The 25,258-nt window shown below is 42.4% G+C and overlaps 1 protein-coding gene across 10 annotated transcripts in view; it reads left to right on the forward strand.

Annotated features, from left to right (window-relative positions):
- MAP4K4 (mitogen-activated protein kinase kinase kinase kinase 4) overlaps positions 1-25,258 on the forward strand; it is a 154,754-nt gene that overhangs the window by 108,257 nt on the left and 21,239 nt on the right. For 2 of the 10 annotated variants that reach the window (XM_035557980.2, XM_035557979.2), the window contains exons 10-23: positions 608-783; positions 1,472-1,544; positions 2,012-2,222; positions 9,574-9,735; positions 11,850-11,936; positions 12,598-12,831; positions 16,116-16,277; positions 18,285-18,515; positions 19,429-19,535; positions 20,487-20,638; positions 21,336-21,433; positions 22,749-22,924; positions 23,408-23,528; positions 24,717-24,908. In XM_035557980.2, the coding sequence (XP_035413873.1) occupies positions 608-783; positions 1,472-1,544; positions 2,012-2,222; positions 9,574-9,735; positions 11,850-11,936; positions 12,598-12,831; positions 16,116-16,277; positions 18,285-18,515; positions 19,429-19,535; positions 20,487-20,638; positions 21,336-21,433; positions 22,749-22,924; positions 23,408-23,528; positions 24,717-24,908 (2,182 nt within the window). The remainder of the gene's footprint in view (positions 1-607; positions 784-1,471; positions 1,545-2,011; positions 2,223-9,573; positions 9,736-11,849; positions 11,937-12,597; positions 12,832-16,115; positions 16,278-18,284; positions 18,516-19,428; positions 19,536-20,486; positions 20,639-21,335; positions 21,434-22,748; positions 22,925-23,407; positions 23,529-24,716; positions 24,909-25,258) is intronic. The other 8 variants (XM_050708545.1, XM_050708541.1, XM_035557985.2 and 5 more) reach the window with 5 other exon arrangements.

The raw sequence follows: 25,258 nt of genomic DNA on the forward strand, positions 1-25,258 counted from the left end.
TATTTGTGTGGCTCTTAAGGTGAAAAGTAAAATAATTGTAAGCTCTCGCAGACCTATCTCAGTGAGCCCAGGTACACGTAAAAGCAGTGTGGTGCTTCTCGCATTGGTGAAATGTTGGCAGCAGCTCTTGCGGCTTTCCTCATGGCTCGTCTGAAGTAGACATGCCCTTAGATAGCATGGGCAGGTGGAGACACACCAGAGCTGCCCTGCCTGTGCTTCAAGCAAGCTGGATGCAAGCCAGCTCTGGCCCAGAAGTAGCAGAGCTGGGTTTGCATGATCTGCTTTCACTAATACATCCTGCCTTTCAGGGCAATTATGGCTGTGAAAGAGGGCACATTACTGCAGGGCTGTGCCAAAGCGCTGCAGGTATGTCAGCATCGCCCTGTGTCCATCTAGCCTGGTGTTCAGCTGGAGGACGCTCAGCTCTGTTTTGGATGCACACTTGCAGACAGCACTTGTACCATCCTCAGGGACGTGATGTTCTGTGGAAGGAATTAAGGAATTCAAAGGAAATAGGCTTTGGGGGAAAATAGAAAAAAAATGTTTGAGCTGAGTTCTAGCTGTGATCTTAAGTTTTGCTTTTTTTCCCTCCTTCACATTTTCTCAGGTCAAAAAAGTTTTTCAGCTTTATAGAAGGCTGTCTAGTGAAGAATTACATGCAGAGACCTTCTACGGAACAACTGTTGAAACATCCGTTTATACGTGACCAACCAAATGAAAGGCAAGTTCGAATCCAGCTTAAGGACCATATAGACAGGACCAGGAAGAAGAGAGGAGAAAAAGGTATGCAGCTTCTAAAAATCCAGTCTTGCAGCTTATTAAAAATAGGTATTTGTGTCCTGCTTTTTCTTTTAAATCCCCACCCCTAGAAAAGTTCCAAACAACCCATACCCTTGAGAGGTTCTTTTTTCATTCACGTGTTGACTATCAGCAGACTTTTAGGGTTTGTTCTCTCCATCTATAGAGAAAATATTGGTTGCAAGTGTCATATTTTCAGAGAATTTAAATTTACTCTCATCTAGGCTATGCCTCTTCCGTGTGAGTGTTAAACAGTAGTCAGGAGGATATTGGCATATATGCCTTTCCCTTTTTTGTTTTGTAGTAAGTTAATTCCTGGAATGATGCCATAAATCAGACTCACAGGAAATAACACATCACAAGACCTGTGAAGCGAACGTCTTGGGCAGCCTGTATTCTTTGTTCAGGTGGTGCCAAGGTTTTCCAGGTGTCTTGTCTTACATGTAAAACTTGGTGTCATTCAGGAAATGTGCTGAAAATCCACTGCAAAGCGCTGCGCCGCTTTACATGTGTGGGAAGATGGGCTTTGTGTATGCAGAATGAATCCTAGGGTCTGAGATGGATCTTCTCACTGAAGGGGACAGGAACTGGTTCATTAAGGTGCTGCTGCAAGTCCCCACTGTCCTCAAATTAAAGATAAGCACTACCTGGACCGTTGTTTCTTTCCTGTTAGATGAGACGGAGTATGAATATAGTGGAAGTGAGGAAGAAGAGGAGGAAGTGCCTGAACAAGAAGGAGAGCCAAGGTAATAACTGCTGTTTGGAGGACTCTGGGCAGTTCATGCCAAGTTAGTCTAAAGCCCATAACTATAAATCAGGAGCACACTAAATTTCTGTCTTCTATTAAGTGTGTGCACAAGCCACACAAACCACCCGGAGGGTTTGAATACCTCTTGTACGACTGCTAAAGGTTTTAAAGCTCCTCTCATATGGCTTAGAGCCAGAGAGCTCTGAATGGAAGGAGATTTATGGCAAATGTGACTGGTCAGGGGCTCCAAAATGTCAGAGTTGGTCCTTATTTTGCTTGGCCTCATTTCACGCCTTCCACTGCAAGTGTGTATTTCATGTGCATCCAGTGTCTTCATTCTGAAAGAAATGAGATTAAAATTTAACGTCATGATATATTTTATTAATGTTCCCCTGCTTTGGAAAAGGTATTTAATGGCCCATCAGGCTTTATTGTATGGGAGGCTTCAACTTCCTTTTGTTGCAGTTCCATTGTCAATGTGCCTGGAGAATCAACCCTCCGACGTGATTTCCTGAGGCTGCAGCAGGAAAACAAGGAACGGTCCGAGGCCCTTCGGAGGCAGCAGCTGCTGCAGGAGCAGCAGCTCCGCGAGCAGGAGGAGTACAAGAGGCAGCTGCTGGCAGAGAGGCAGAAGCGCATCGAGCAGCAAAAGGAGCAAAGGAGACGGCTGGAAGAGGTAGAGACGGGAGGCTGGTGCTCGGCGCCAAGAACCCCTTTTCCACTTGTGTTTCCCATTCCCACGCCCATTTAGAAAGAGTTCCCTGTAGCTCCACCACATCTCAGGAAGGAAAACAACACGTGCAAATCCACTGGCAAATGTAGAGCAAAACACTTAAATCCATGTTTGGCTACTTGAATATGAGCAGTCTTCCGAAGCACTGAATATCCAGCAGCTCCTATGGAGGCAACAGAAGCCAGAGCCTAGTTGTTGGAAGGTATCTGGGGGAAGGCTGGGCCTTGGTCTCCATTCCAAAGAAGAGACAACATGTCTAGGCTTTAGGTAGCTGTAGAGAATGAGACATTAATTATTCCCTTATGGATTTTTTTTTTCAACTGGGCAGCGCCTCAAGATGATTTTGGGGGGGACATGACATGCTTAGAATTTCACTTTAAAGCTTTCTCAAACATCTGTGTTTGACACTCATTCGTGGTAGGCAGAAACCTTTTTTCTCATGTATTACTCCTCTTACACATAGTACCATGATGACTAAAAGCCACACAGAATTATAAATATGATTTAAAATCGGTGCTGAAATTATAATTGTACAAAAATTGTTAATAACTAAATCACACTTTTGTGGTATGGTAGGTGTGCAGTATACAGTCTGAAAAGTAAAGGAAAAATGCAGATATAAAATACTGTTCTATCCTATTTTTTGCCTCCTAAGATCTTGTGCATGTTTATATCTACATAGTAGAATATTCACTATGAGCTTCAGAACTTTCAAAACGGTTCTTTAGCCAAAGCTGGGTATGAAAGCTGCAGTGAAACCAATCGTCTGGCTCCTCAGGAAGTGCAGGGTCAGATTCCAGTCGTCCTTAAATGACCTCTTGTTTGAGTCGCTGTTTCTACTGTTCACTTAGCAATGGTGGAAAAACTACACCCAGTTTGGTTTTCCAAATCCTTGTAATGTTTAACGAGGACGCAACCAGGACCAAATGTTGATTTGCATCCTGACTTTAAATTTCACGTGACGTGTTTACATAACAAATAATAGAAAATTCCAAATGGCTTTTCAGGTCACGCTATGCTCCTTATCCCTCCTTTTCAATGTGCCAGTGAATTTAGTGATGTTGTAAGAAGGGACTGGTAGCAAACACTCAGCCACACATAGAACCAGGAGGAGGGACACGGGGGAGGCTTATAAACTCCATTTCTCCTCTGTTTCTTCCCCACCCTTCTGAGATTGCCAAGATAAACATCATTGCTCATCCAGCTGTTTTTAGACTCTGGCTCCGTAGCGATGTTGCAGGGGGAGCAGATCATAAAAAGATGCTATGAAGAGAGAACAAGGAGCCAATGTGAAAATATTTTTTTTATTAATAATGTCAAACAAAGATGGGCAAAAGTTGAGGTATCACTTATCCTCTAAACTTTAGCTTAGTCAACAAGGTCTTTTAAATGCCTCTTTAATCTCTAGGGTTCTGCAGGGGTACTTCTTCAGTGAGGAAGGGGATTACAATTAAATTGTCTAGGTCATTTAACTTTAGTGGTTTCCTTTTAAAATAAAGGAGATATTGCTGCTAGTAATGGGAATTAAGCAATATCCCTCTTTGCTGCACAGGGTTGAAAGTTTTTTTGAGATGTTGCAGAAGTCACAATTTAATGAGCAATTGAAAGAAAAGTCAGGTATCTGAAAGCTATGTTTAAAACAGTCCTGCTGCTTCTTAAAATACAAGGCAGAACTACCAACTTTAGCAACCACAAGACAGCATGTAATGTAGGTTGATGTATTACTGAATAAGGTTACACAGCAAACCATGTAGAGTTTGAAAGAGAGAAGCTATTATCTTTTATTGAGTCTATAACCTCTGCCTGGTTCACTTAGAAACATAAATATGAATGACGAGCTGTAAAGGTTTCCTTTTGCAGGTGGTGCTGGTGAATATTGTCCTTAAAGTGAATTAAATGAAGGTTCACAGTGAGCTTTAAAAAAACCGACACTCAATTTGTTGGATCTTCTGTTGGAAAAATGTGTGGTCCCCAGTGATTCCTAACAAAGCAACGGCCAAAACAAGCTCTTTAAGATGGGGGAAGGGTGGTAGACACGTATTTAGATAAACATCAGTGTTGTGACACAATTGAAGGCCAAAATATTGAAATGTTGTCACTCTGTCCTTAACTCACCCACTGTTTTGATGAGGCTAGTAAACAATGAGAAGCTTGGTAATGTGAGTTAAGATTAGCATCAGGCATTGAATCTCTGGGTTTACATCGGTTTGTTGATATTTTTACCAAGCGTTGCTTTCTCTTAATTTTTGCCTGTATACAGTAAGTGTGTATTCTGGTATACCTATTTGACGTTCTTTGGGAAGAATTTTATGCGTTAGATAATCTCCTTGGACAAGTTGCTTGTCCCCCCCCCCCCTCATTCCTAAATTAAAATTGAGGGCTTGTTCTTACAATGCTGGCCCAGAGCCTAGACAGTTTTGACTAAGACTGCAACAGGAACGGTGCTTAGGACATCTGCCAAATATAATTCTCAGCAGTGTAAGAGAAAAGATTTCTTTTTAAAAGGCATAGAGGTGACTTTTAGAAGTTGTTGTTGCAGGGACCTTATAATTTGTGTATGACTTAGGAGGTGGAAATTATACAGGGTCAAACTGCAGGAAATTACTTGAAGCATTTTGGAACGGGGATTGCTCTTGTTCCTCCCCACCTTCCTTTAAAAATGAGCATAAGGATTCGTTGCATAACTATCAGCTCTATGACACACGAGTACTTAGATGGTTAAAACAAGAGATCTGAGCTGTTCTAGGCTGTTCCAACAGGTGTCTGTGTTTCTGTTCAGCAACACGGAGACACCATTGCTCAGTGTGATGCATGTGGAGACACATTTGAGTTTTACTTTGCAAAACTGAGTCTGGTTTGACAAATGCAGAATTAGCTGTGGTGGGATCCCATTCTTTGTGGACCTCTACAGTTTTGGGTAACCTGATTAAGTGATGTCTCTGTCCCTGGTTATGAGAACCTAAGATGGATGTTTTTGAGGTGATAGGGTATAGCTCCATTGGCAAGCAGTACAGTCCAGTAGAAACAGATTTTGATTTACAGCCCAGTAATTGTTGTGCTGAGGACCCAAAGACTTCGCTACGTGTGTTTGAAGACAGGAGGAGTCGCTTTGGATTAGCCGAGGTCTAGACTGCCTGCCTGCTTGCGGTTGGAGTGCATCTGCCTTTTTAATTTCATCCAAAAGGAGTGGTTGGCACTATGAAACCTCTTTAAAATATGAAACAAAACCTGGTAAGAGGAGATGATTGGATGATTCACTTCAAAAGAGCATTCCTGATTTGAACTAAGATGGTAATGTGTGTGTACCCGCAGGTGATTTCTGTCGGGGTTTGTTTCTTTTACATAAGGGCAGATTATTCATATCTACTTCATTTAAATAGCCTGCAGTTTGGACTGGTTCTGAGTAAGAAGTTCTACTCCTGACTTATCTCTACTGTGGGCAAAATAAAAGTCTCGTTATCAGTCTTAATAATCCTCTTCCTAAGCTGATAGCAGCCTACCTAGTTCTTTGTGAAAGAAATCATAAATGCATGTATTTATCAGCCTTCAACTGAGTATAAGGAAGAGTAATAATATTCTATGAATATAAAAATAGGGTGGTCTATATTCATCTTAGGCAATTCACTGTGTGAACTGGGTCCTGGATTTGTTGGTATATACCAACTGCATGTGTACTTGCATTGCCCCCTCCTGGTAAATCGTGCTCTACTGCATGGTCTTCCAGTTTGGAGGTGTAGGGTACCATTATGAGATCATCTTTAATGCACCCTGAAGCCAGATAAGGAGGCAGAGTATTTACACTATATTTTCTAATTTTTTTTTTCCTTGTTGGTATAGTAATGTTTTGTGAAGTGCAGAAATTTGAGGCTTGCGTGGGTTTCTGTCAAAATTCTGTTTTGGCATCTCTGAAATTTCTTCAGAGAGTTCCTGCCCTCACCTTCTGGGTAACAGTTACCTCTTTGAAAATAAGCTTTTCATCTGACACATACAAGTAAGTTGGTAATACCCTGTCCAACTAAAGAAGATCTGTATGTGCATCCATAATTTCTGAGAATCCAGATCTCTATTTGCTGTCTGTTGGTTATGTACAGGAACAGTGCTTTACAGCAGAACTTTTTTTGTATTTTACACCAGGACTTTTTTTGTATTGTGCCGTAAGAATTACAGCATCTGGACATATTAAAGTCGGAAGTCCAGGCTCTATAAACAGAACTTACACTGGCTTTTAACTCAGCCTAAAAAATTTTAGTGGTTTTCCCTGTCCCTCTCCCCTCCTTTGAGCAAGCCAAAGAAAGGCAGTGGCCAGGGCTTTTGGTGTATCTTTGTGGAAGAGTTGCTAGAGGCAGTCAGGAAGGTGACCTTGTGCTAACAGAAACATTGTAGGAAGTCACCTAACGGGCTGCTCCTGAAGCCAGCTTGGGTCAACGACAGCTTGCAACTAACAAGCTTTGCCATCGCTTTTGTAAAAGGTAGAATAGGACCTGAGAGATGCTTGTCACCCTATGTTCCCTTTCCCTTGCTTGTTAGACGTAAATTCCACCTTGTTAACAACCAGTCATTCAATGCTCAGGTTTCAAGGCAGTGTCCAAAGGAAGTGGAACTGTTCTCCTGCAGCTCGGGCTGGGAATAAGCAGATCATGCAGGGTGTTTGCATGGGCTCATGCAGTGCCAGGTGCCTTGCCTTCCACTCCCTTGGCAAGGGGCTGAAGGGGTTTCTGACGGGAAGCTGGAAGCGATGCAGAGAAACCCCATCTCTCTGTGTACTTTGGCATTTGGACAATAGCACGTTTGTGATTTGGAGATTTGACTTAACCACACACTGGTGGCAGAGAATCTTTCTTTTTTTTATCATTTGCTGGATAATAAATATCTACTACAGGTGCTGAGCTAGCAGTCTTATTCAAGGTTTGTTTAAAGATCTCGTCTTTTAACAACTGATATTTTTTCATGATGCCATGGGAAATCAGCTCTCTCTTAGTCAATTTGTAATTTATTTTTATATTATTAAGTTCAGTTATTTATATTTATTGCTGACTACTTCTCCCTTGGTTCAAGAAGCGATGAATTTGTCTCATCCAAAAGACCTAAACTCTTCCCATCTTCCTTGTAACAAGAATGATGCCATCACAAGATTTGCAGTACATCCACTTGACAACGTCAACACAATGTTGTTAGACAGACAGGCTTCATATGTGTAAGAAGTGTTTGAGCTGATAAATGTGCATATTAACCAGTCAGCAGTGTGTTGTCTCTTGCATCCTCAGGGTGACAGAATTATTGTACTTCACATCTTAGTTTTCTTAAACAAAGAGCCTGTCAGACTTGATTAGCCAAGAGGCACCTGAATATATTGACTTAAGTATAGAAATTGTTTGACACAGCTGTTTATGTTCAGAAATAAAAGTGCCTGCTTAATCCTTTTAAAGAGCTTACAGAAATGAAGGAGGTGGAGCAGCGAAACCCATGAAATACGCTGTGTTCCTAGCTGCCTTGCAGCACTTCTACTATTTTTGTATCAATGTTCATTGAAGACAGCGTGCTTAAACAAGAGAGAAAAGGCTGGTAGATGTGTTTACTTAGGAGAGAAGTAAGAGCAAGGAAGCTTTTTTATTTTTTTTTTCTCTGAGAAGATAGAGGAAACATGGGGGAAAAGAAAACTTGTGTCTTGTGGCATAGGGAGGTGATAGTGAACCCAGGATGACTTCATGGGCAAGGAAGGAAGGTGTCACAGTTACAGAGAGAGTATATTTGAACAGTGGTCTTCAGGCAGAGTGTGTATTATCCAAAAGAGCATCTAGTTAGAGAAAGTTAAAGAAAGTTGTAAAGAAATTTAAAGAAAGTCGTAAAGCAGCCCTGTATTACCAATTCCTAACCTGTGTGAGTTGTATCAGTGTTGATTCCAGAAGACAGAAAAAGCTGTTGAACTTTCAGTTACTTCATAGGCATGCGGGGTGTCGTACTGAGCAGAGCAAGTTCATCCCATGAAGTGATGCAATGACAGGGAGCAAAGTTTGGCCTTTGCTCATTCAGTGAGCACACCTCTGAAATGCGCACCAGTAACCATGGATTTATGAACCCCAATAAAATCTTAATCTGAGTGCTCTTGCAAGACTATTTGGAGTGCCTTAAATCTGCAAATCCATGGCAGCTTTGCTTCAGCAAAATAATTGGTGACTGTATTAATCTAAATGTAAAAAAGGAATAACAAATGTAGGTTTTCATTGTGTTCTTTCATTTGGGATTAAATCTGAGTATTATTTTTTGTTGTTGTTGTTTAAATGTCTTCTGTGATTTTCAGCATATTGTAGAAATCTATAATGAAAGCAAAAGTAGAGAGATGGTTGAATGGGAGACAGCTGGGTCTTTTGACACTTAGGTAGTTGTGAGAGGCTGCTTGGGATTTCAAGGTAGGTGGACTAACTGGATGCTTCTGTAGAAGTGCAGGAAGAGTTGGTCACGACTGTACAGGCATTTAAAATGTCTTCTCTGAACGTTATACATGGTTCTATCTGGACATAAATGAGTTGGTTCATACTTTTTAGAGCTGTTTTCCATATTCTTTTCAGACTTCAGCAGACACAGGAGCACCAGTTTGCATTTGGGTTATGTGCGGAAGCTTATCTGTGTAAGCATAAACGCTTAGCTCAGCTCATTTGTCTCTTTTACATGTAGGTGCTTTTGATGTTCTGGGAGGGGCTGAGGTGCTGTTGGTCAGCCTTCCATTCTCTGTTGGGCAAAGTTTTGGGCAGTGCATTAAATTGAGCTTGATTGTTGATCCAACACCACCAAATTCTTTGCAGACTATGGGCTGGTCTTTAACAGAGAAACTGCTTACCAAAAGCTCAGATGGTTGTCATTTGAGTTTTAGCTGATTCAGTGGGGCTAATAATTTCCTTCTGGTGACATGTGGATAAGGCGTTGAAGTCATGAAAATTGTCCCTCTGATTTATACATGAATTCAACAGTTACTCAAATACCGAGGTTTCATTTTCACAAAGCCTCTCTTTGTTTTGATGAGCAGAGATGAGCTTCCACACTTTGGTTGTCAGGAATATAGTACACGATTTTGTGAGTGTATGAAGAAAACCAAGAGAGTAAGTGGTGTTTTTAGGGATAGTTGTGTGCTAGGTACAAGTTAGTTTCCTGATGGAACACTTGCATAAAATGTTTTGTCACTCAGTTGCAGAGCTTGCCAGTCCTGGTGAATCCCTCTCTTCTCAGCTGAAAATAACCCCACCTCTTTCTTTGATAACAACAAAAGTAAAACTTTGTGGTTTCTTTTCCCTTTTTGTAGCAACAAAGAAGAGAACGGGAAGCTCGGAGGCAACAGGAGCGTGAGCAAAGGCGGAGGGAACAGGAAGAAAAAAGACGTCTGGAAGAAATGGAGAGGAGACGTAAGGAAGAGGAAGAGAGAAGAAGAGCAGAGGAGGAAAAGAGGAGGGTAGAAAGGGAGCAGGTGAGTCCATGATACAGATATATATGTAATAGATTTGTTTCTTCTAAGTTCAAATCTTATTTTTAAAAAAATTGTAAGACTAAATCAGTGTAGAGACAGCCTTATGCTGGCATTTTCATCTTTGTTGTCTCTGACAGCAAACGCACTAACATAGATTTGTAGGGCTTTTTGGAAAATTCTGGCAGCCTCAGTATTCCCTCAAAAAGAGCTCTTGTTATGGTACTTATTCTAAATTCAGCTCTTGCCTCTGAGCTTGACTAAAAACCAGCAGAATTGGCAAAATCTTCAGTGGGGCTGAAAATCGTTTCTGGACTTGTCTTGCTGGGTCAGTGGTTCTTGCAGGACATGCCCCATCTTCAGGAGGCCTCTGAGAGAAAGGCTGCTCTGTTGCGTGTCGACTTCTGGCACACAGAATTGGTCAGAAGCTCATCGTAAACTTTGAATATTCTGAATTTGAGGTGGAACCATTGAGCTGCAGAGAGTTTTCCTTCCTAAAATTCATATAGTTAAATATGTGATCTCTCTCTCTTACTGTATTTAAAATAGCTATAATAACGTATGCCAATTCAGGCAGGAAATGTACCTTAAATTGTCAGTGTGCCCTTAATACATTGAAAGAACAGGTGAGAAACCTTTGAAACCATGTGAAATTCAGCTTCTATATTTATGCATGAAATCTGCATGTTTTAAAAATCCTTTAAAAACTCTAATCGGGGTCATAATCAGGGTAATAATTACACTGCATGTACTGCAAAATCCTCATCCCAAATAAAGAGCCCAAACTACTCTCCTGGAGGCTCATTGTAAATTTCCCATTACCTTCAGGAGTGTTAGTTTTGGCCTGACATACCTAATTTTTCTTACGTAAAGTCACGCTGTTTGTGATCATTGATGATCATGTTACTGGGGAATTTTATTGTGTATTCGTGTCAAAGATTTTTGAGTCAAAAGGAGAGAAGACTAACCAGTGGGAATAAATATGGAAAATCTCTAATTGCAGCACAGCAATTTGCTTTTGGGCAGACACCGGGTATTCCCCCAGCTGCTTTTTCAACTGTTGAAATGCTAATTACGCACAGTGCCAATAATGACAAACGGTTAATTGGTGTGGTCAGACTGAACCACTGCAAATTTATTTTTTCTTTTGAGAGAAGACGTGTCCCTTCTTAGAATTGTTGTCACCCAAACCATGGCTCAGCCAGTGTGCGTACTGACAATACAGTGTACATCATCAGTCCGTCGCAAGACTTCCTACAGCTCCCATCACTGTATCACAGATCCATTACTTTCTCGATGCATACACTGCAAACGTGTGCGTGCGTGCGTGTGTGCTTGCGTGTGTGCGCATGCATGTGTTACATACCTCCATTAATTGCATGATAGGATGTTACCAGCTTGGGTTTGGTGCTTCAGGGTTCGAGTCGTTGTAGGGGGGTCAGGTGAAGCGGTGGGTAAACGTCTCGGCCTGCTGAGGCTGCGGGTCAGAGACGGCTAGATCGCAAGAGCAAGCGAGTTTGGTCTAATACCCGTTTCCTGGTGGATGTTTGTTTGTGCCATAACTCATCGCATAATTCAGCAAGGCTGGCGGCGTCTGCTCAGGAGAAGCTTCTGGTGAGGGCGGCAGGGGAGATGGCAGGGCAGGTCTGAGCTGCACTTGGCAGAGCCCCTTTTGGGGAAGCTTGCACCAGGTCTACCTACACTAAGCCTGGCCCTAGCTGTTGCTAGCAGTTCATCGCACCAGTGCAACAAACTAATGTTTAATACAACTTGCATGTGACTTTGTGTTGGCTGTGTTGAGTCAGACTTGCTGTGTTTTAACTCTTCCAAAACCTTCGAGTGCATTTTGCTGCTTCTTGAAATCCCTTCCAAAATACACAAACGAGCTCTGGCCTGTGCCGGCAACATTTGCAGGAGTCCAAATTTTGGAACGGAAGGGGCCAAAATACGATGCTCGGTAGACAGGGCTCCCTAAATTGTTCTGCAGGCACTAATCCATCCTGAAGTGCGTTTCTCGTTAAAGCTGAACTGGGGAAGTAGCGTGTGGTGTGCCACCCAGGGGGTTCTGATGCATTCCTTTTGAATAAATTCATTGCTGGGTAATTTCTATGTGACAGGAGTATATCAGGCGACAGCTAGAAGAGGAGCAGCGGCACTTGGAAATTCTACAGCAGCAGCTGCTCCAGGAGCAGGCCATGTTACTGGTAAAGCACTGTATCTGTTTTGTTCAGTAGCTATAGGATCCATTTATCCGGCCAGTCCTAGGCTTCCCTCAGTCAGGCACAGCTGCACTGACAGTATGACAACAAAGGAGCTTGATTAAAAGGCCATTTATGCTAGCGTCGTGGGCTGACAGGCACATATGAGAAGTGCTGTAAGGTCACACTGCTTTCTGGGCAGTAAGAGGAGGCTTTATGTTAAGTGGAACAGTTCTGGTTTGGCGGTCGAGTTTCTGAACAGACCTTGGCATTCAGTGACGAACTAGAGTGCTTATGTTGCAGATCAAAAGCACACATGATATGTAAATCTACCCCTGGATACAATGGCCTAGTGTTGTTTTAAATCATTGTTTTATGAACTTACACTGGATTTAGTATAAATAACTCGTTTTTTTTCTTTTAATAAAAACCAGTTTTGACATAACTCTCCAATCATGTGAGGCTTAGCAGTACACTCTCAACTTTCCCAACGTGAGACACGTGCCATATTGGTCCGACTTAGCTCATGGTTACACTTTAACAATGAAATAAATCAAAAAAAAAAAGCAACAGCAACCAGAAAGGTGCATTTTTAACGGGATGGATAGGAACATGTCTACCATACATTCCATGTCATGTCTTGAATTACTCACGCGTTCTCTCAAAGGAATACAGATGGCGAGAGATGGAGGAGCATCGACAGGCGGAGCGACTCCAGCGCCAGTTGCAGCAGGAGCAAGCCTACCTCCTGTCGCTGCAGCACGATCACAGGAGGCAGCAACAGCAGCAGCAGCAGCAACAACAGCAGCAGCAGCAACAGCAGCAGCAAGAAAGAAATAAACAAAGCTATCATACCCCTGAGCCAAAACCCCACTATGAGCCTGCTGAAAGAGCGCGTGAGGTAAGTCCTGCACATGGACAGGAATATGCTACTCGCTCCTTGGTCCCTACCTCTTGGCATCATGGTGACTACGGTTCTGCTACAGTATGGTTGGAGACCAGGATGTCACTCTTAAAGAGCAGGATATTCCTAAGTTTTGGCCACTAGTTTCCAAACCCGGGTACTTCTGAATACTTCTGCTATTATTGTAGGTCAGAGTTTTTAGGTGTAAAGAGTGGAAAGAAGTTGCGAAATGCTGCAGACTAAGGGGAGCTGATATTGGAAGCATCAGGTCAGGAGGTCAATCTCATCTGCACTTTATCGGATGTTTTCACAGGAAGTACTGGTACAGTTGTCAATCTGTGTCGCAGGCAGGGGCTGAGGCCTGGAAATTGGGAGAGCACAAACCTATGTGGGATGCTTACACACACCACCTGTAGGTGCTTTAGCCCATGCTCTTGGAAATTTGCTTCTCATGAGCACAAACATGAATTTCATGAATTTCATTTCTGAAGTGTTAAGTATTCTCTGCTGAGATGACATCCCCGCCTTCGTGAAGCTCTGTGGTGTTGCCTTCTTGGACTTAGGGCACTCGGAAGTCAATCTGAAATCATCAGAGTGCTGTTTGTCTCAGTGAGTGGTCTCCTGACTTCATTGCTCCACGGTTAACATCGCTAAGCCAGTAATTGCCTTTGATGCATACTTGGCTCTTTTTCAGCAGTCTTGTTCTTGTGTTTCCCTTGAGCATCATACTGCCCACAAACCACTAGACTGGGCAATGCTGGTCAAAACTCTTAACGGCATTCCTCACTAGCATGTAGGAACTAGGTAAATACGTTTTGGAACAAGAACAAAAAAAATCCTTGGGGCTATTGAACCTGATAAAATAGCTTTCAGTCCACCTTTGTCCAGTAGTGCTTCACTGCCTTTGAAGTACTGCTGTTTGGACTTGATGAGCACAAACTCATTTTCTCATAGATGCTATTGTCCCGGTTCTTCATAAACCACGTTGTGCTATCTCATCTGTTCCTCTTGGCTGAAGTACCTGGTATGTGTCTCTCTTCTGGAAGAAGTTCAGACTTGTACAGCATGTTGTGGTGCAAGTGTGGAACAGTCCTCCACTCCTGTCCTGGTGCGCATTCCTGGCCCGCCTTGGTGAAACCACAGTACCAGTCTAGAACTCCTTTCCAGGCTGAGGGTGGGCTTTGAAGGGGTGCAGAACCATCTCTGTTATCCCTCTCTCATTTTCCTTTCAGAGTTGAAAAGGAGATAAACTCCTAAAGATTCAAAGACCTTAGAAAGTTAGAAAGAGTGAAGTGAAGGCAAAGAAAAAATTGTGTCAGTAGTCAGAAGTATAGCTGTAATATCTCTGTGCCTGGCAGTTGGAGCAACACCAGTTAATATCAAAAAACAGACATTAACTCTGATGTACTTTTGGACATAGAATAGTGAATTAGAGCGAGTATTCTGTGCCTCATGCTTTCACAAAAACTGCTGTCTAGAGAAAGTCTCCATCCACTGATGCTGACCATCACAATGCTAAGCCAGCATAGGCTATCTTTCCTGTTCTGGCAAACTGTGATTTTTTTTTTTTTTCTTTTTTTACCCATTCCAGCTGCAATGAGGATATAAAGAAAATGACTTCTAAGAGTGGCTCTGGGAAACAGAAGGAAGCTTAGAGCAAGAAATGAGACTTAATACTGTTTTCTGGTCCAGACAGTCAGATGACTGGAACAGGGACTGTTTCTATCAAGGGAGTAACTGACTATCTCTTTCTCACATCTTGCCTGTTTTTAAGGACATGTGGCTGTTACAGTTTGTGTGCTTTGTGGAAGAAACCTCCTATCATTTACAACTAGAGACATGAAAGCTTGTTCCTTCAGACAAAAAGACTTGGGGCTTTTCCTTGTTCTATTCATAAGAAGGAGACTACCAAGAGGAGTCTGGCCTATTTTTATACTTTAAAGGATGGCTCTGTGAGGCTGACGTGGGGGTAAAAATGATTGTATGCTGAAGATGCTTGACTCCATTCTTGTCGTTTTCCCCAAGACACGGTGTATTTTCTGTAGGCCTGGCAGAAGCTTGTCTGGTTGCTCCCATAGGCAGTCTGGTACTGTCCTCAAAGTTTGGAAAGCAGAGGCAGGTTAGGTTTGTAAAGCAGCCTCGCTAAGGAGTCCTGGAGACTTGCCTCTGTCTTACGGCATGGATATATAAATAGTCTCATCATGCCATTGCTGCTAGGGTACAGTTAGGAAATCACCCCAATACTGGTTTCATGCTCCAGGCACAAGGGTCAAAGCAGATCTTATGAGCAGCATCTCAACAAACGAATCTCAGCCCCAGCTACTGGTTTGATCTTTCTTTGACACTGATAAAGTGCTGGGAGTTTAGCATTCCTCAGCAGCAACTCTTCTGGCAGAAAGGTGCATGCTGCTGCGATTCCAGCAATTGATTGTTTTAGGAAATGGGAGGATATTTCCTTTCAGCCTGTAGGCTCCCTCCGTCTCTTTCCCTTCGTACCACTCGCTTTGTTCTCAATGCCACGGACTTGAAAGAGGTGACGTTTCTGCGTGGGGACCTTGCTTGATGTTTGTTTGAGGACTCGCACTTTCTGATTTAGTCTTCCTCTCGAAAAGCTCTCTAGGTTAGTGTACAGTCGCTTCTACATGTCTCTGAGAACCAGAAATAAGTTGTGGGGGTTGTTCTCTGCAGTCTGAGGTCAGAGTGCAGCACTTAGATGACATTTTGGGACTATCTGATAAGAGAGAGGATGAGCAGTCCTACAGTTTTGTATCTAAAGCTGAACTGCCTCCAGTATTACTGGATAGAGAAGCGTACCCTCTTTCTTCTTGCACTGCCAAAGAGACAAGCACAGGAAAGCAGATAATCAAATAACATAACTTCCCTTCAGTTTAGTAAGGTGGGTAACTGCAGTAAGGGAAATGTACTTGTATATTGTAAAGGTGTTTCTGTTTTCACATATCCGTCTTGTTATCTGTATGTATTGATGGGTAGTAACTAGTCTAGGCATAAGGAAGTATCCTGATGGTCTCTCATTATATCACTTCACATTTTACTGCCCACTGTAACCTCTTTCCTAGTATGGATTCCCATATGGCATACTGGCCATGTTGGGACAGTTTATTCTGTTTTACATTGCTGGTGAAAGCTGTAGGGGAAAAAAATCCTGCCAAGCCTCGAACATATTTGGTCTCCATGGTAAAGAAAGGGAGGTGGTCACCTTCATATTTCTACTGTAATTGGTTTCCTGATTCTAGACTTAACCTGCATTTATTTTGTCTTAGGTGGAGGAGAGATTTAGAAAAACAAATCAGGGCTCCCCTGAAGCGCAGTCAAAGCAGATGGGCAAAGTGTTGGAGCCACCAGTGCCTTCAAGATCAGAGTCCTTTTCCAATGGAAACTCAGAACCTGCTCAGCCTGCCCTGCAGAGGCCAATGGAGCCCCAAGTAAGTGCCCAGGAAAATATCGGTGAGCCTGAAGGAAGTGCAGAAGTCCCAACATGTTTCCTTCAGATTTGCAGATCTTGGCACATAGGAAGTCTTATGTAAAGAGTAGCACTGTTACACAAAACAGCTTATTCAGTAGATTATCTCTGTATGGTTTTGTTTATTGTATTGATAAACTGATGGATTTGTATGTTTGTTTTCCTTTTTTTTTTAATGACTACTGTTGCATTATCTTATTATCTGTGCAACAGTGGAATGGTTGGCTAAATACTGGTCATAGTTTCAGTATATTTCTACAGTTCAGAATCTGATCTGTGCAAAATATTTACTGCCAAAGAGGACGTTCAGGAAAGCAGTGAGCTGGCTTAGTTTTCTAAGATAATGGGAAAAAAAAAGCTAACCGAAACGAATGATTTTTAATACGATGATCACTGCCTCAAAGAGATCCATGAAACATGACTAAGAAAAGCAAGTTTGTTGTCAGTAGGCTTATGCTTGCTAAATAGAGTTCTGTGCCACCCCTGGAAAATGAAAAAGAGGTTGAAACCACTGAGCAACGTGGTTGCTGTCATTCTGTTGTTTGCTAATGGAAGCTTCCAAAGCTCAGTAATCGTACCTCATGGGAATTATAGCACAAACTAAAAAAATAACTTAAAGTTTAAAAATTACAAATAAACCATATTTTCTAAGCTATTGAGATATGCTAAATTAAACAGTCTAGTTCTATATTAAGGTCCTCTGTTTCCATGCAGAATTTTCTTCTCCTACGTAAGACTGTTGATGACAGTGCAAACTAAACCCATCCGTGATTGTGACTAGGCACTGAAACTCTTTTGGGTAGCAGGAGAATTTCAGCAGACAAGAGAGTGGGAGAAATCAGGACAGAACTTCATCTCTTACTCATTAATTCCTGGCTTTTATTCAAACCTCTATGATTATTTCAAAATATTGGACTTGCATCTTCATGCTCTCTGTGCCAGTTACTTTTAAAGTCTGATCTTCCACTCATATTAAGAATAATCAGGCTCTTCAACAGCTGTGTGTATGAAAATTGAGGAAATAATAATCATATAAAAACAAATACAACCAGCCTACTGAAACTGGGGTTGAAAGTGAAATCTTGATTAATTACTAGGTGCAAAAGCAGTATGTTCCTCAGTTATGACACTTCCTCCTCCTTAGCTTCAGAAATTAAATTAGAAACATGGGTTTATGCACAAAGGAGTAGTAGCTGAAGGGTCAGTATGTATTTCAAAGGAAACCCCAATGGATTTTTAGCTCTGGAGTCACAGTTGTGCCTTCTTAGTGTATCTGTAATTGAATATGTGTGTGTGTACGTGTGTGTTTAGTTTGTGAATAAATATGTATATATGTACAGTATATGGTACATATATGGTATATGTATAATATGCATTGTCCATATGTATACTATATACAATATACAATATATATTATGTTTTATATATATATATTGCAATGACTATAAAGGAATAAAGGCTTTTGTGTTACAACTGTTCTCCAAAAGTTTGGAACTGTATCTAGTTTCCAAATTTCTTAGATAACATAAATGCCTGTTGGTTTGCACACTTTATAGCATTCTTTAATTTTGCACATTTCTTCAATTGGATATCTGCTTCAAATTCCCCAACCCATCAGTGCTGCCATGAGACCTGGCCAAAGCCCACGGAAGACTGGGGAACAGATGACGACTCCTGTCTTGGGTGGCCTTTGGACGCAGGCTCATGGTGCAGATATTAGGTCCCCTTTTCTTCTGGGCACTAGTGTACGTGTATGTGGAGAGCGTATCTCACAAAAATGTGCTGTATTTTCAGTCTGTTACGTTCCTTGGGCGCTTGCCTTGCTTTTAAATGCATTGATTCCACCCCACGCTTACCTAATGCCATAACCAATTTGTCTCTGCCCGCCCCAGCTGCCTTTATTCTGTGTTAATTGGACAGCCAGTTATACTGAGCGCATTGAATGTTTTATGTTTTGTTTTCTTGTAAGGTACAGTGGTCCCATCTGGCATCTCTCAAGAACAATGTTTCCCCTGTCTCGCGATCCCATTCCTTCAGTGACCCTTCTCCCAAATTTGCTCATCACCATCTTCGTTCCCAGGACCCATATCCACCTTCACGCAGTGAAGTGCTAAATCAGAGTTCTGACACTAAGTCGGAGGTACCCGACCCCACCCAAAAGGCTTGGGCTAGATCAGACAGTGACGAGGTGCCTCCAAGGGTAAGGAGTAGAAAGACAGATGTGTGCTATTTCTTTATGATGATGATTTTTTTTAAAGCATGTCATAGTCTGGGCACTGGGAAGACCATGCCCTCGTGCCAATGTTAGTAACAGTATTTCCGAAGTCAGATCACAATGCAGGTGTTAAGTCAACGGGTTAATGATAATCAACCTTCAGTACAATATTGAAGCTTTGTATAAAATTGGCAATTTATAGAATGCAGCTATTTCAGAGAGACAATTTATTATGCAAAGTTAACAAATCATTACCATATTCCAGAAAGAATTTAAAATATCCCTGAGGTTATTGCTCAGAGTTAATTTTCTTCTTCATCTGTTAGCAACCCAAACTATGAATCATACAAGTACTAAAAATTGAGATGGAACTGAACAAAAAGGAAACATTCAATATTTCCTCCTCCTCTCCTCCCAAACGCCTTCCATCCGCTGGGATTTGCTTCTTCCGAGTATATTCTTGCTCCCCCACCAGTCTTTGCCTTCTGCTGATCCATTCCTGGGCATTTGTTTGGTTCCCCTGAGCTTATTCTCCTAATTCTCATGCTGTTTCAGCAAATTGCTTTGCGCCTCCCCTGCTTCAGTCAAAATGCTGTGTTCTTTTCAAATGTCTCAGTAGTCAGAGGGTAGTGAGGTGTGTATGTGTTTGTGTGGTAGCTATTAAACACTACTTAATATTAAGACTAAACTTGGAGTTCTCTTCAAAATCTGAACAGCATCCCAACTAAGGCTTTGGGGTTTGTGGGTATTTCTTTATTGCTTTTGGTTTTTGATGCTAACTTGGACATAGAATAAGCGGTATTAAAATCTTAAGAATATATTCTGTAGCAGGAGAGGTTTAATCTTCCTCTTCTTTCTCTCTTCTTCATGAGTTTAACACAGCCTTTTTTCTCCCAAGGTACCTGTGAGAACAACGTCCCGATCACCAGTCCTGTCTCGTCGTGATTCTCCACTGCAGGGCAGTGGGCAGCAAAATAACCAAGCAGGTCAAAGAAACTCCACGAGGTTTGTAAGCCTACATGTCCTTGCCTTTCCTGTGTTGGAAGGAAGAGGCTCATGGGAAGACGGGCGTTTTTCAGAGAGCTTTTGGCATTGTTTGTTGGATGTGGAAGGGAGAAGGATTTGGATCCCCTTTTCGTAACTTGAATCTTAATTTCCCCTGGTGTATTATGTGTGCCAACAAACACTGGCTAAATTTCCTCTTGCCTCTCCTTCTTTGAGTTGCTTGTCCTACAACTTTTGCAATAATTTCAAAATATCCTTAAGATTACTGAAAAAATGTGGCCATTCGTGACCATCATGCCTTCAGTGCAACAGGTCATCTTGGGTTATTGTGGGGATTACTGGCAGCAGAAGTGTTTGTAAGATCTAAAGTGAAGAGGTCTCAGAAACTTTCCGGCCTCTCAGCCAGAACCAGACTTTGAGAGGCAGAAGAATCCCTGAGCTGTGATGCAGAACATCTGAGGTCAGGAAGGGGGTGAAAGGGGATGTTTCCTAAGCTCAACAAAGCCACGTGGGCAGGTCACCCTGGATTTGGCATGCTGGGCATGGGTGAGAGCATTCTGAGAGGGATAAGTTGTGCTGCCTTTTTGGCTTGTGCTTGGGTGGCCTGGGCACTTCTGAGCCAATTCTAGACCTGTTGCATCCAGCCTGAGAGAACTGTCCACTTCGAGTTAGATACATAAGAATGGCAGGTAGCCAATTCCTAATAAAATGAATAGCTTAAACCCACCTAAACTTTTTTTTTTTTTTTTACCATCCTAAATAAGGTAATAAGTGTTTCAAAGGGAGCCACTGCTTGGGTTGTGATGTATCATTGATGCCCTCAACTCAGTGTTAAGTTTTCTTTCAGATTGATTATTAGCAAAACACTGAGGAAGAACGAAATTTGAGTTTAGAAACAGGAATCTGAAACCAAAGTGAGTAACAAAGGCTTTCCTCCCTCCCCTGTTACAGCAATATAGAGCCTCGTCTGCTGTGGGAAAGGGTGGAGAAGCTCGTACCAAGACCGGGCAGTGGCAGCTCTTCAGGTTCAAGCAACTCTGGCTCACAGCCTGGCTCTCACCCCGGCTCTCAGAGTGGGTCTGGAGAGCGGTTCCGGATGAGGTGTAAGTCCTTCCCCACCCACCATAACATCGGGTTTTAAACTTACTGACTGTGCAACACTCACTAATGGAGGATGGTAACCCTCACTGGGAAAGACCTTTGTGCATGCAGTATTGAGGGTTGGTTAGCTTCCAATACCCCTCTTTGCTATGCATGCCTGTTTGGGAAAGATGGATCCTGCAGAAGTCATCAAGAAAATGTGTTTCCTTGTCCTCTGATTCATGCTGAGTCACTGCTACACCTTTTGATGCTCGTTGTCTGTCACCTTGGTGGTTTTTGAAGGGGTGCAGTCTGCTAAGGATAGGTCTCAGATGGGGCACATTGAATGCCAATACAGGCTTTTCACCTTGTGGCTTCAGTCAAATTAGGCAGTTTCAATCACTTGCAGACCCAATCCCTTGTGCAAATGAGACAGTATTTGCAACCACTTTGATTTACGGTTGTGTGACAGTTAGGTTTGGCTTCAGTCAGGGGTCAGCTGCACCTGTAGAGATCACAGCTTAGCAACAATTTTTTGCATAGTCTTTTGGGTAAAATGTAATAATGAACCAGTGAAACTGATGTCTTGCTCTCAAGCACTGCCTTGGTAGCCTTCTCACCTCTGTTCCCCACACCAAAGCGGAATAAGAAAATGTATTTTACCTTCCTGGTGAATCCCTGTTTTGTTTTGTTTTCCTTTTGGGGTCTTGGCGCATGCAGCATCATCCAAGTCAGAGGGTTCGCCATCACAGCGTCATGAAAGTGCACCTAAAAAGCCTGAAGAGAAAAAAGAAGTCTTCAGACCTATCAAGCCTGCTGTAAGTTGCAGCTGCTTTCCCCTGTCCCCCCACGTGTTCAGGTAGGCTCACAAAATGCAGTGTGAGCTTTCATTCGTGGTGTCATCAGGGGTGAACTTCAGCTTGAGCTGCAGTTTGTACCTTTGGGTACATTCTTGGTGATGCAGTTGCTTTTACACATCGCAGTACCTTAAAGATTAAGATTTGCTTTGCCTTGGGAATTGATTTCCACTCTCTCGTCTGCTTTCTTCCTAACCTTTCCCTTTCTCTTTCTTTCAATCCTGTGCTTCCTTGCTGTGGCTGGACCAATGATAATGCATTTGACCTGAATGTATCAATGCTGTGCTGAATGGTGCAGGGAGAAGTGGTAAGACTTTAAAATGTTATTTCCTCTGAAACATTTCTGATGTTTCCCTAATCTGGTTGTTGTTGCAGTTGATTACAGTTCCTAGTATGCAGGGGATCACCGTAGGATTTTGCAGTACTTCCAATTTTCCTTATAACTTTTTTCTCTTGCTATCATGATAATGCACTAGCAGCCAAATCCCTCAGAGCTGCTATTTTAAAGAAACATGGAAGTCGGTCCCTTCCTTCACTTCTACTAGTATAATGTGTGAAGTACTTGCTCTAAACTGTATTCAGCGAAATAAATCATTGCTATACAATTGAGAGCAGCTTGCAGTGACTGCAAACCTGTTTTACCCACGCTCCAAGCTGCAGACAGAAAAGCAGCTTGTGGCTGTATTGTTTGACAGTTGTGTGTGACTGAGCCAGGGCTAATGAATCTGCCCTCTCGGGTGAACTCCTTAGAGCATATCCATGAAACTGGAAATGGATCAAAAGGTTTCAAGGTGATCATCTGTCTGCAACTGTCCAAATATGCTGCACCTCGGGCAGCTCAATAACTCTTAGACTCTTTAGCTATCTTGCTGCCCAGAGTTTCTTGTGGTGGATGCTATTAACCTGCAAAGTTAAGAAAAATGAACTGCAACAGTCAACCACTCTGTCAAAGTGGGTCTGGGTGCTTATTTACGTCTTTCGTACCTTTATGGTATAGTGGGATAAACTGAAGTCCTAGTCAGAATAGTTTGGACTCAGATTATATGCATTTTTTTATATTATTGCATGGCCTTCTTAGGTTGACTCTCTAGGTGCTTTAGTTTATCCGAAAGCTTTGGTAACTGTCAGAAATGAATAAATCAAAGGAAACAAAGCTGCTGGGGCTATGGAAACACAGCAGTGGACAAGTGAGCAACCTTGGGCACTAATCCAGTGGGGCTGTCTTGCAAACTCTTCTCTGACTGCAACCTCATTTTTTTCCTCCCTCTCCCATCAGGATTTAACTGCATTGGCAAAGGAATTGCGAGCAGTAGAGGATGTGCGGCCTCCACATAAAGTGACGGATTATTCGTCCTCAAGTGAGGAGTCAGGGACAACGGATGAGGAAGATGATGATATGGAACAAGAAGGAGCTGATGAATCTACTTCTGGACCAGACGATGTCCGAGCAGTGTTAGTTCTGTGGTTTGCTTCTTTTGGTACTTGTAGGGAGCTGAAGGAAATGGACGTTGGGCATTTTGGCTTATATGTTAGTTCACAATATTAGTTCACAACAATCTATGAGCAAGGCATAGCAGCCTTGTATGCTTACATTTTCAAATACTGAAGGTAGTCTTTTCAAACTCAAGCTGAGTGTTTAGGAGCTGGTTTAGCAGATATGTCTCTTTAAGTCATTTCTGCAAATGGGAAATCAGTTTCTCAGCTCCTCCTTTCCCTCTTCTCCTTTAGATTTGTAATAAAACAAGAAACAGTGTTTAATGAATTTTTTTTTTTTTTTTAATTGACAGAGAAGCTTATGCAGGCAGGTTATGTAAATATTCCACTCTGGTCATGATCTTAAAATAATTTTGACTGTGCCTTGGTATAGAGCAGTGAAATTTCATTATGACACACATGCTTTTATCTCATCCTGGATATTTCTTGTCTGGCAAATAGGTCAACACTGAACTTGAGCAATGGTGAAACAGAGTCAGTGAAAACCATGATCGTCCACGACGATGTGGAGAGCGAACCTGCCTTGACTCCTTCTAAGGAGGGGACCTTAATTGTCCGACAGGTATTGCTTTTCCTTCCCTGCGCAGTGTTGCACCTTTTCTGTGCTCATTAACCCACTCGCTCATTCACCCATGCTGTTTCTACATTATATTCGTTGTTTGTATTATCAAGACACAGCTGTAGTGAATTTCAGATGAGCAAGATGTTTGATGCATGCAAAGAGGAGAGTAGCCCTTCACCCCTTGCTACTGTTTTGCATGCTTTCCAGTGACACCCATGGCAGCACCATGCAGAATACCTCACAGTCTGTGGGAGAGAATGGTAGAAAAGCTACAGGTGTGTGAAGCAGGTACCTGGAGCAAGGAAGTTTAGTTTAGTTCTACTGTAGAACAAAGTGTGGCTCTCAGGAGTGGGGCTGGGAGGGAGTCTGGGGGGAAGCGTTTAGGGTTTTTAAAAAAATTCTTCCAAACCTGTAGCTGAGGGCGTACAGACCACCCAGATCATGCTCTCTCTGTCTCACACACATACACACACACACACAAATTCATGTCACGGTTAGCGTGGGGGAGTGGAGAAGCAAAACAGGTGGCAAGGCAGAGAATGTGGACAGAGCTAGAGTGCTATGTTGTTGCCTTTAATTCTGAAAATACTGCATTCTTCTGCCTGTGAAAGATAATGATTCCCTGCTTTTAAATGAGCTCATGTAATGAGCATGTTAGCTTATAGGAGTTTCCTTGGTAATCACATTTTCTGAATTTCACAACTGAATGCCAATTTCTTAATTGAGCCCTCTGGTTTGAAAAATTAAGATTTCATGCTTATTGTTTTAAATAGTTAGCTGAAGGCATTCACCAGACAGTCAATGCTCATATCTCTGTAGGATTTAAGTTAGTTTTAAACAAAACAATAGGGCAGAAATCCTCCCCCACCTCCAAAAGTGTGCTTGTCTGCGTTGTGGTGGAAGACTTACCGGCACAGTTGCTCTTGTGTTCGTTACTGGAACTGGCTGTGCAAGTCCACCATATGAGCTAAGCTTTTGCCTGCCAGAAAGGGTGGAAATTTGCAGAATTCTAGTAGCTCTGCCCACTTTCCCTTTCAATCCAGGCATCAAGGCATGGATTATCAGTTTACTTAAAAACTAAATGTAGAAAGGTAGGAAGAGAGCGAGGGAGAGAAGGAGAGAGGTTGTTAGGGATATAGGCCTTTAAGCAGCACTTGAGCAAGACAAGTGTGCCTGTTTTTTCTACAGAGTACAGTTGACAAAAAGCGTGCCAGCCATCATGAGAGCAATGGCTTTGCCGGTCGCATTCACCTCTTGCCAGATCTCTTACAGCAAAGCCATTCCTCCTCCACTTCCTCCACCTCCTCCTCCCCATCCTCCAGCCAGCCGACACCCACCATGTCCCCACAGACACCCCAGGACAAGCTAACTACTAATGAGGTATGTCTTACACCACAGCTGGCTGCTTTCGTAGGGTTATAGCAGCATTGCCTAGTAGCTAGTTTGCAAAGGAACTCCAGCCAATCTCCCCTGCTTTTTTTTTCTGTCACCTTTGTTCCCACCCCAAAATAACACATTTCAGTTCTGTGTAAAAAGCCCTTAACTCTAGAGCAGTCCCATGCCAAACTTGCCAGTTTACTATTTTTGCTTCCTCTTAGTGAGTCATTAATTGCATGGCATTTGTTTTAAACTAAACTTGACTGCTGTATTTTCTAGCCAATGCTCGTTATTTTTTTAATTCTGTTTTATTCTGGGAGCAGGCTAATTGCAAGCAGTGTGCCTCTTAAAAA

The sequence above is a fragment of the Cygnus atratus genome, chromosome 1, assembly GCF_013377495.2.
Source record: "Cygnus atratus isolate AKBS03 ecotype Queensland, Australia chromosome 1, CAtr_DNAZoo_HiC_assembly, whole genome shotgun sequence".
In the NCBI taxonomy this organism is placed as follows: domain Eukaryota; kingdom Metazoa; phylum Chordata; class Aves; order Anseriformes; family Anatidae; genus Cygnus; species Cygnus atratus.